We start from the raw sequence: 12,364 nt of genomic DNA on the forward strand, positions 1-12,364 counted from the left end.
AACTGGAGCTGGCCTCCACGTTAAATGTAAAACCTTCAATCAAATACATTCAATCATAATAAGAATTTAACTTTTAATTCACTTGCATTAGTAAAATTGTTCAAGCTACTACCTAAGGCTAATATTTTAATAAAACCAGAAACCTCTTATTCAAAAGTAAAAGTTCTTACATAAGACAGCGGATTTTGTATTTTAAATTACTGAATTAGAGTGCCCTCTATTGGAAGAAAAAAAGGCAATGAAAGCTAAACTGAACTAACAGTTAAAATATCCCCAAAATTCAAATACATCATTAATGTGTAAAATACATTTATTAATAATATAAATGCTACAAAACATTTTACTTACATTTTAATTTCTTTTAAATTACTTTTGGAATTGTCCTAATACAATGAACAAGTTGGGTATTTCTTATCACCTAAAATTAAATTTTAACTGAACCCAAATGCCCATCTTTCAGCCAATAATGTGAATGATAAGCAAAAATCTTATTCCACATTTACCATTCCAATATAACACAGAAATAATTTTAATTTAGGACTATGGCTGGACCATACTGGGAATTTTCCTTGATGATAAACTGAAAATGTTTCAAATTCAAGAGATTTTTTAGAAGCTCTTACACTGGGGAGTGGGAGAATTGGGCTGGATACCTATGATGAGACTTATTCTAGCTCTAAAATTCTATAATTTTGCAGTGTTATCAAGATCTCAGTTCTGACTCAGTATCTCAGGTCTCAATTACCTGAATTACTTCAGTAAGACCCTGCAGATTTTTAGTCCTGTAGACCAACAGTATGCATGATAGCTTTTTAAATAAACAAGGCTCAGAGCCACCTCAAACAATTCTGATTTCATTGGTCTACTTGGTCAGGACATGGTACCTGACGGTATCAGTATATGTTGAAGCCTCTCCAGATAAGTCTAACATATATCCATTGCTGAGAATCTCCAAGTCTCTTCCCAGAACATCTGACTATAATTACCATTTTTATATTCCCAAAATGTCACCTATAAGACAGAACTCTCCTATTCAAGCGTATATTCTCCTCAGCAACAATATTAAACTTCTGACTAGCTTCCCAAATCTAATTATCTTCCCAAAACAAAACCGTTGAGCAGTAACAGATACAGCACCAACCTCAGACTGCCGGTTTTCAGATCCTGGGTCTGGCAATTACTCTGTAAATGTGGGAAAATCATAAAAGTCCTCTGTGCCTCCATTTTCTCATCTGTAAAATGGGAGGAATAATACTACCTATCTCATAGGGTTATTGTGAAGATTAGATCAGTTAATAGAAATAAAGTGCTCCATAAGTGTTAGGGACTATCATTACTTACCCAAATTTGTTTCCCACTACTTTCCAAAATCAACTCTTACAATAAACCATTCTTTTCAAATCATATGCTATGTCTCACCTCTGCTTTTGCATATATTGTTTCTGCAAGCTGGAATCTTCCCTTTCACTCATTCATTCATTCCAAAACAAGTACAAGACATATCTCCTCTTCCACTAGAGCCCAGTTTGGTCTCTCCCTACCTCCATGAAGCCTTCAGTGACTACCAGTAAGTCTTCACTAGTCTCTCCCTTTAAAAAAAATTTCCTTTGACCACCGGGTAATTTATTATGAGAAATGTAGCTGGAAATTAAAGATATTAGCTCTGAGTTTGAATCCTAGATCTGCCACTTGCCAGCTGAGTCATTTCCCCAGTCTATAAATCCACAGTTAGCTTTACTATGAGGATTAAGTGGCTTAATTCATATAAAGCATTTGAATAGCAAGCACCTAATAAATGTCAGCACTCATAATATACATTTGGTGTTTTGCATGTTAATCTTATTACTGTACACTGTGACTAAAGCCTTCTTAGAATAGGAATTCTGAACTCCTTTAAGTCAGGAATCATGTTTCATTACTGCTATCATAAATCCTATAACGTAAGGTGCCTGTGTGACTCAATAGGTTAAGTCCAACTCTTGATTTCAGCTCAGGTCAAGATCAAGCCCCACATTGTGCTCTGTGCTGGGTGTAGAACCTGCTGAAAATGTTCTCTCTCTCTCCCTTTGCCCCTCCCCCTACTGTGGACGTGTGAGTGCATGCACACTCTCTAAATAAATAAATAAATACGTAAATAAATAAATAAATAAATAAACCCTATAACTTACAACATGGTAACAAATATCTATATTAGGTGATCTATAAGTACTTAATTTTTTGCATAATTTGAGAGTACAATTCATGACAAATTCTGAAAAAACATTTTTGATGAACAGAAATATTCAACAAATGCAAATGAACCCAAATGAAACACAGACTATTGAGAAGGGTCAAAGTAATCAGATTACTTTTTAAACATTGATAACAAGTTTTTATTAGATTAATCTTCTGAAAGGACACTTCCAATGATGTCTTTTATCTGCCCCAAATCCTTTAGATTTCTCTAGCTTTCTAAAAAATAAATACCAAAATTCTTATCCTGACATTCAAAATCATCCATGGCCTGACCTCAACCTATCCTTCTAATTTTATCTCCCATATTCTCCCTTTATAAACTCTATCAGTAATTTCAGATAAATCAAACTACTTGCCTTACTCATATGTACCCTCTGCTTTTCTGCCTCATGTAACATTTATTATTTAATATGACAATACTTTCAAGGAACACAATATAAGGTTTGTCACAGGAACAAAGAGTGATTTCTTGTATGAAAGGATGCTTGAATTGTAAGATATTCAGTTCAATTTATGAGCATTAATTTGTCTCTTGCTACTATCACAATAGAGTCTTAGACTTACAAAAAAAATATTTGACCACGTCCCCCTAAACTATGTTACCTTCGTAATACTAAAATCCCTGCTATCACTACATGAAATCTGTAAGCCTGGTCTCCAAGTAAAGTGTGCAGTGCAGACCCCAGGGTGCACTAGATACTCAGTGAGTTAAAAGGAAAAAAAATAGAGCTTCTATTTACACTTATTCTGTATCCTTCTTACTTGAATTTCTCTTGTAGTATATACCTAATTTATAGCACAAATTCTTAAAATAGTAATAGATATACATCATTTATGAATACATGCAATTGGGAGATTTACTTAAAATTTGTTTGCTATGGTATGTACAACCAAGAAAAAAAAAGTTTAGAAACCACTGGTTGAGAAAACTAGGGCTTTCAGAAATTTGTGGGTTTAGAAGTAGAGGAGCAGAAGTATAGTCAGTTTAGAGAAATCTTTAGGAACAAACCTAAAAACCTAAACACCACACATTATATTTATACAGGATAAATATGTTTTAATTTGTAAGCAACCTTCAAAAAAATAATTAAAAAAAAAAAAGAAAAACTTGTAACCAACCTTCAAGGAAATGTTGAAATGTAATTGGTTTGTAATTTGGAGATAATATATAAGTTTTAGATTTTTAAACAGGAAATTTTGTCCTGACATTAAAGTACACTGACACTACAGTAAATATTTCATTAATATAAAAATTTCATTTGGTAAAACTTGCATGTATTTACTTCAGTATATATGTAATTAATCATAATTATTCATAAGGAGTTTTACTGGAGCCAATAATACAATGCTTTAAAGAAGACAGTGCAACAAAAACAAAAACAAAAAAACAAAAAACAAAACAAAAGGAGTAAGACCAGCCATGGAGCTAGACTATGCTGGGAAACAAGGGTCAGCACACAGTAAGTAGTTAAATGAAGTAAACATTCTCTTTATAGTCACTATACTTGGCAATGTTTTTAGTTTTCATAAATAATATGACATACTTAACACAATACACTCTTATTAGCTTTTGAAGAAAGCATAATGTTTCTATAACAAATTAAGTTCTAAAAGTGAGTAAAGATTTCATGTTATAATAATGCATTTCCTTTAATACCAGTACACCCTATAAATCCTACCTCTATATGACACAAAATAGGTATACAAATCTTAATTTTAAACTGATTGATGCTCTATAGTTTTTCTTGCTGTTGTGTTAATATAGAAATCCAAATGATCAGTAATCTCTAACTCATGATTTAGATTCTGAGCTTGTAGGTTGCATAAGGGATTTGAATAAGATTATAAAACTACGGAGGTCAAATTTTCCAAAATGTCTCTCTCCTACCATAACATACAGAGTGACTGGGGAACATACACACATAGCCCAGCTCTGTCTTTAATCAAGATGGGGTAGACTAAATTCATAGAGAACTTGGGGAAGAAAGACAAAAGGAAGATTTTTTTTCTTTCTTTGGAAACCAATTATCATCATGCCCAGTGAGACTTAAAGAACATAATCAAAGAAACTATGATTTCATGTATTAAGCAAGTCAACAGCAGCAAGATCATCACAAACTATCAGTGATTTATCAAAGCAGTCCTTCCCCTACACATGCAGTGAGAGTAAAATACCAATGAACATCAGGAAAAGAGCAATAGGGAATTTGACATTTGACACTGGCAGAATCTGAAGATAGGATAATGCACAAATCCCTGCCTTTTAGATACACATTGAATTGGCAAAGACAGACACATTGTCTTCCTTCCCCCCTTACTTACTACACTCTGGCTTCCATTTTTCCCAAGTTCTTCCTCTGAAATCTTGCTCAAATTATCTAAGTAGTGGTCTGATATTGTGTGGCACAAATCTTCAAAAGAATAATCCTTTTCTTGACAGAGTTTTATTTCATCCAAGAGTTTTGATAATTCTCCAGTCACAGTTTCACCTATAAGACAGTAATTTTTTTCTAAGTTTTAAGAAAGGCTATTGCTAAAATTTCCTATTAACTAATAAAAATATGACTAGTATATGACAGAACTCATGACAAACAACATTAAGTAAATCAGAAAATATGTTGAAAACAAGGTACTGAACCATAATTAACACAAGAATGAAAAGACTAAATTAAAAGACAAGGAGAAATCCCAATTTTGCCTATTATTATTCTTTTTCAAAATAGAAATAAGTATTGAAGGTTCATTTATACATATTACATAAAAACATCTGGAATTACAATTCCTAAGGTTTCATTCATTGTAACATTTAATCTTTAATAATCTTTCATATGACAGAATTCATTAACAAATTTTAAATGGTGCTGGGAGCTTACATCCTAGTTTCAATAAAAAGAAATAGAATGTATTTAGATAAATAATTATATAAGTAATAAACTAAAATTATGTTATGTGACATAAAGGAAAAACACAGAAGTAACAGATAAATAATATGCATCATCTGTCAAAACATGAATATTTTGTAGGTTGCATGCAAATATGCGTTTTTCTAATCATTCTCAGAAAGGTACTTTATACTTCTAATTTCTTCTAGGAAAAAATAAAACTCCAGCTGTTATAATCCAGATATCAATATTTTTATTCTACATTAAAAATACATTTTGGAAAACAAATCTAGTGTGAAATATCTAGTCCATGTATATATCATGACAGCAGAGATTACTAATTTTGCTAGCTACTGTGTCACGGCCAAGAATAGGGCCTGACGAATAGAAGAGTTCAATAAACTGAAAAATGGATAAAATACAAAGTATAAGATATAAGTTACTAGGCCTCAAATTTTCAAGTGTTAGCCTTTTTGTACGTATAGAACAAATTTGGACATAAAGGTCTAGTGTTATTTCAAGGGCTTTATAATTAACTACTCACTCTTAGTCTTTTGGGAAGGAGATTCAACAGGAGATGAAATATGTAGTTCTTGTGTTGTATCTTCATGTACATGTTCTTCAAGGGCTGCTGATCTTCCCACACCTTCTAAATATTCTGTGTATACAAGTTTTTGAAATTACATAGTCGAATTCATTTATTTTAAAATAACTAAACTTTATGTTTTACTTCTGGTGATCAGCTTTTCATTTATTTCCTCATATCCTAAATACATCCTAAGTTTTTAAAAAAACTTCAAAAAAACGAAAAAACTGAAAGAACTTGATGATGAGCTATTAATTTAAATCTTTTTAATTAAAATTTAAAAGATATTTTGGAAGAGACTCATAAACTCTTTTTGTGGAAACTAAATTTGACACATTCTTTCACCTGTTATAAATAAATTCACCTGTTAAAGATAAAATAACACCCTTAGTTTCCTTAAGTGTATTCTACGTGAGGATTTAAAACCATCTTAAAGATGCTTTGAATAGACTTGATACCTAAACAGGAACATCAAATTCAATGGACACCACAACCAGTTAGGTAACATGAATGAAGTTTATAATGGTGTTTACTCTTGTAAGACAAGCATAATTTCACATTAAGCTTTACTTCCACAAAGAAATAACATTCTCTCCTATTATTCCTAAAGTAATATTTCACACTCAGCCTATCTCTCATTTTTGTAACTTTGATGAAGACATAATAATATTAGAGCAGCCAAAATTTAAATATGTCACCCAGCAGTGTTCTAAGTAATATAAATTAACTCACTTGATCCTCACAAAACAATGACACAAACTCTTACAATCTGTTTTAAAGATGACAACTCAAGGATCGTATTTTATTTTTTTTAATTTTTTTAATGTTTATTTATTTTTGAGAGACAGAGAGAGAGACAGAACATGAGCAGGGAAGGGACAGAGCAAGAGAGGGAGACACAGAATCCAAAGCAGGCTCAAGGCTCTGAGCTGTCAGCACAGAGTCCAATGCAGGGCTTGAACCCATGAGCTGTGAGACCGTGACCTGAGCCAAAGTCGGACGCTTAACTGACTGAGCCACCCAGGAGGCCCTCCCCCCACTTTTTTTAATGTTTATGTATTTTTGAGAGAGAGACAGAGAATAAGTGGGGGATCAAGGAGAAGGATTTTAATTTGGCCATGTTCATACAGCTAATAAGAGACACAGCCAGATAAACATGGGACGAGAAAACATCTCACTCTAAGCATCTGAATGCAGGGATAAATGTCAATGAATATTCAGCCCCAATATCATGGAGAAAACAGAAAGCATGTGGAGCATGATTAACCAGAAAGTAGGTGCCCCATCCAAAGTTCGACAGTAAAGTAAAATAAAAGCCTGCATTTTTTGAGAAACCAACAAAACTCTGAAGTTTTAGCTGAAACCCTACATTTGTAAATGTTGAAAGCCAATTCAATTTTTATGGAAACACAGTGTGGCCAAAAATATTTAATCTAAACAAAATCAATCTGCTATCTGCCAAAAGCATTGAGCTCACAGTGGCTAGTTTGTAGTCTCCATCTAAAGGATTAAATCAACTGATCTCTCCCCATAGTGATCTTTTACTTACACTTTATTCAGAAGGAATCTTTTTCTTAAAAACTAGTTAAGAAAGTTTGTTCTTAGCAGCACTATCAACAATAGCCAAAGTATGGAAAGATCCCAAATGTCCATCGATGGATGAATGGATAAAGAAAATGTGGTATATATATACAATGGAGTATTACTCAGCAATCAAAAAGAATGAAATCTTGCCATTTGCAACTACATGGATGGAACTGGAGGGTATTATGCTAAGTGAAATTAGTCACTCAGAGAAAGACAAAAAATCATATCACTTCACTCATATGAGGACTTTAAGAGACAAAACAGATGAACATAAGGGAAGGGAAACAAAAATAATATAAAAACAGGGAGGGGGACAAAACAGAAGAGCCTCATAAATGTGGAGAACAAACTGAGGGTTGCTGGAGGGGTTGTGGGAGGGGGGATGGGCTAAATGGGTAAGGGGCATTAAGGAATCTACTCCTGAAATCATTGCTTCACTACATGCTAACTAATTTGGATGTAAATTTTAAAAAATAAAAAATAAAGTTAAAAAAAAAGACAAAAGAAAAAAAAAAGTTTGTTCTCATTCCAAACAATTGTGTCTTCATACTATCCAAACAGTTTCTACCTAAGGGCATTTCTACTAGGAAAATTCTACTAGGAAAAGAAAGAAACCTATGGAATTCTATCCTTAAATTTTTTGACCAAATGCAGCAATTATGTAAAGTGAATTCCTCCTCCAGGACACAAATAGTAATTTTATCTACTCTAAATTGGCTTTAGTGAAAAAAGAATTTTTCATAAAACTTAAAATGTACCACTGGTGTGACCCAGGAATGCAAAGAATATAGATAATACATTTACATTCTAAAACCTGCCAATAATTTTAAAAATTCAAAGATGTCCCATATACCCTATCACAAGTTGGCATACGTAATGAATTTTGACCACTTAAGAGAACACAGATAGTTAACTCCTATGTAATAACACTTTCATTTAAGTTAAATCAATGCAGTAAATGTCTAGAATTATGTCATACCCTCTTTTTAGTGGACATTTATTTTGCTTTTCCCAAAAGACATAATATTCACAAGCCTCAGTTTTTTTTTTAATTTAGATACAAAAATTCAATATGAAATATAAATCACCTAGAAGGGGAAGAAAAAATGTTATGTACCATTCTTTTTTCTTTTTTTTAGCTTTCATTCAATCTGATTTGAATTAATATGAAGAGCTACTCATGTATTTTGATTTATCTCTATAAGCACTTGACTTGTAATTAAGTTATTTATTAACGAGAAAATTGCAGGGGACTTCCTTTCCCTGACAGGTTTTGAAGATAGAGAAGACAGCATGCATGACCTCCTGTAGCACATTTTTTTTACCCCTCTTGGCTTTTGTTGACTCCTGTATCTATGCATCACCTGCCTGACTTGGTTTTAATTCATTTATCTCTCATAGGATAAAGCTGTTCTTCAACTTCCCAACTGACATCCAAGGAAACAATCCCAGCTTCCTCCCCTATTTACACTTGCCACCAATCTGTAACAATCAGGGGATAATCACCACTGAGCAGTGTAGAAGCTAACTGGAAAGGGTAGAACAAATGTCTGTTTTTTGTTTTTTTGGTTTTTGTTTGTTTTGTTATTTTGTTGTTGTTTTTTTTTTTAAGTAGGCTTAGCGCTAGGCATGGAGCCCAACACAGGGCTCCAACTGACACAGCCCAACTGACAACCCTAAGCTCAAGACCTAAGCTGAGATCAAGAGTCAGAAGCTTAACTGATTGAGCCACTCAGGTGCCCCAATGTCTGGGTTTTTAAGGGAACATACGACATGTCAGGCCTAATCACAAAGCAAAAAGGGAAAGTATTTATTTATGTATTTATGTATTTATTTATTATTTTTGTTAATTTACATCCAAGTTAGTTAGCATATAGTGCAACAATGACTTCAGGAGAATCCAGTGATTCATCCCCTACATAGAATACCCAGTGCTCATCTCAACAAGTGTCCTTCTTAATGCCCCTTGCCCATTTAGCCCATCCCCCCACCCAAAACCCCTTCAGCAACCCTCAGTTTGTTCTCTATATTTAAGAATCTCTTATGGTTTGTCCCCCTCCCTGTTTTATATTATGTTTGCTTCCCTTCCCTATGTTCATCTGTTTTATATCTTAAATTCAACATATGAGCGAAGTCATATGATATTTGTCTTTCTCTAATTTTGCTTAGCTTAATACACTCTAGTTCCCTCCATGTTGCAAATGGCAAGATTTCATTCTTTTTGATTGCCGAGTAATGCTCCATTGTGTGTGTGTGTGTGTGTGTGTGTGTGTGTGTGTGTGTGTGTGTATATAATCATATCTTCTTTATCCACTCATTTGTTGAGCCCAAATGTCCCAAAAGGGAATGTATTTAAATCTAAATCCCATTAAAAGTCTTAGATCAAGTAAGGAAGTGTACAATCCTACAATGAAAAAGTAGTACCTACATGGTTGTCAAACCTTCAGGACACCTAATGCTTCACTAACTATACAGTTACTTAATGACCTTTATCAAAAACAAAGCCTGGCAAGACCGAATCATCTTGTACTCCTGGATTAGGGAGGAAACAATCTGTATTCTTCCAGTTAAGTACCATCTTTGTTGTTAACCCGATATTTATGTACTAGTTCTACCACCTAGAATAGGTTATATATCAGCCTCTTGGGGCTTTAGTTCCCCTCATGTGCAAGAAGGAGAATAATGATATCAGACTTACCTATCTCACAAAGTTATAGAAAACAGGCAAAACAATAAAAAAAAACTGCAAATTCGTAAAGCATTATTCAAGTGTAAGATAATACTTAATCATCATCACCCTATAGGCTTATTATCTTCAAGTTCATAACTACATATTTGCTATATGGATTAAAAAAACCCTTTTAATAGCAAATGAGTGAAAAACCACTTTAGCTTTTCTTAAAATACTGATTAGTTTAAAACAGAAATAAAACATTAAGAAGTATTATTATTTAGTTTAAGGGTTACCAGAAAAAAATGTAAATAAGTTCACTCAAAAGTAAACATTAACTCAAAAACTCAAGAGAAAACTATGGTAGATTTAATTTAATCTTAACTTTAAGGCAAACTCATCCATCATTCAATATTGTTTACCTTGTAAGAGTGTTGCAATCTGGAGAGATTTCTGAGATGGATGTTCTTTCAGAATGTCTAAGACAGTTCTACCTAAGCTATCCTTTATGTTGGCATCAATTCCTGAAAGAAAAAGAAAAATCCACTAGATGTACACCACTGAAGTGTCATCAGAAGATACTGTCAACATATAACTGTTCTCGTATCAAACATATACAGATCAAGCACTGAAAGTGATTTTTAGAAAAAATTAAAACCCTAGACACACACACAGACACACACACAGACACACACACACACACACACACACACACACACACACACACATGATTTTAGTAAGAAAGAAGGTGGAGGGGCGCCTGGGTGGCTCAGTCCGTTAAGCATCTGACTTTGGCTCAAGTCATGATGTCACAGATCGTGGGTTCGAGCCCTGCGTCAGGCTGTGCTGACAGTTCAGAGCCTGGAGCCTGCTGGATTCTGTCTCCCTCTCTCTCTGCCCCTCCCCTGCTCATTTTCTGTCGCTCTCTGTCTCTCAAAAATAAACGTTAAAAAAAATTTTAAAAAAAGAAAGAAAGAAATAAGGTGGAGGTCTACTGCTACCAAAGAGAAGGAACACTCTTGACAATGAATTAAGTCTTAAAAGGCACTGACCCAATCGTTAAGATTGGTGTGTGTTTGTTTGTTTTTTAATTATTTTGAGAGACAGAGAGAGTACACATGCAAGCAGGGGAGGGGCAGAGAGAAAGAGAGAGAGAGAACCCCAAGCAGGCTCCGCACTACACTGTCAGCACAGAGCCCGACATGGGCTCACAAACCATGAAATCATGATGACCTGAGCTTAAATCAAGTGTCAGACACTTAACCGAATGAGACACCCAGGCGCCCCAGACTGTTTTTTAGAATTATAACCAGTTTGGATTATAGCTATTTAAATGATACACTATCAAGCTGAAAAATATTATTGATTTAGAACATGAATTCCTAAAGTATAATGGTCCTGTGATATATATATTCTGTGTAATTTGGTAAAAACATTTTAAATAATGATGTATCATGTGCATAATATAACAGTCTCAGAATACTTAAGTATTCACAAAAGTTGAAAAAGCATGATTATTTTGAATAATCAAATACTATTTGATTCCAAATACTATTTGTCCAGCTACAAAGTCAAATATCTCATATTTATTTATGTAAGATTATACTCAATGTAAACAACATTCAATCATCTACCTGGTGAGCAAACTTCTTGTTCTGTAATTAAAACACCTTTGGAATTATTTTCATTCTAAAAATATTTATTGTACTAAAGAACTTATTTTCATGTAACAAATAACTTTCAATGACCCCCAAAAAAGTTTATAAACTTTCTAAACATCTAACTGCAAACAAAGCCAGTTTTTAGAATCCGGCTTCAAATGTTAGGTCATCATAATAAGATAATTAAGTATTTGCTTAAATTTGTGTAGAAATGTGTGACCAGCACATATGTAATTGGTTGCTTATAACACATTTATTATATCACCGTGTTACATGTCCAAATTAAATGTACATGAAATTTTCACTCAGTATAACTACAACCAAAATGCCACAGTCAGCTAATGTTTTCCATTTTTTTACAGCAGAAAATAAATACATTAAATGTAGTCTGTAGCACAAAAGACTCACATCAATAGTTTCCAAGTATGAATTTGTACCCATGCTTTTTGATCCTAAAAAAATCCAACCTCAGTTCCAATTTTATTTCATTTTATTCATAATATACATATGAAGACAAATAAGCCTCTTTGTTATTCCTTCAAAGCATTCCCTCTAAAACATTCCCTTAAATCATTGCAGCTTACAAACAATAGCTACTCAGTTGATGAAATAACAAGGTAAATATGCCTTAAAGATAGGGAACACTATTAATCACAGTTCCCAATATAATAATCTAGGGAAATATTATGTTTTCGATAAACCGAGCAATTGTCATGATTTCATAAGGATCAGTTCCTCTCTC

At 33.4% G+C, this 12,364-nt stretch overlaps 1 protein-coding gene across 5 annotated transcripts in view; it reads right to left on the minus strand.

The window, feature by feature from the left end:
* ANKS1B (ankyrin repeat and sterile alpha motif domain containing 1B) overlaps positions 1-12,364 on the minus strand; it is a 1,075,523-nt gene that overhangs the window by 867,843 nt on the left and 195,316 nt on the right. For all 5 annotated transcript variants that reach the window (XM_047066127.1, XM_047066126.1, XM_047066125.1 and 2 more), the window contains exons 6-8: positions 10,384-10,485; positions 5,662-5,775; positions 4,558-4,724 (exon numbers count right to left, since the gene is read on the minus strand). In XM_047066127.1, the coding sequence (XP_046922083.1) occupies positions 4,558-4,724; positions 5,662-5,775; positions 10,384-10,485 (383 nt within the window). The remainder of the gene's footprint in view (positions 1-4,557; positions 4,725-5,661; positions 5,776-10,383; positions 10,486-12,364) is intronic.

Source organism: Lynx rufus, unplaced genomic scaffold (genome assembly GCF_022079265.1).
Source record: "Lynx rufus isolate CCGP_SWC_20201006 ecotype Redwood Valley unplaced genomic scaffold, mLynRuf1.p SCAF_7, whole genome shotgun sequence".
Classification (NCBI taxonomy): Eukaryota; Metazoa; Chordata; class Mammalia; order Carnivora; family Felidae; genus Lynx; species Lynx rufus.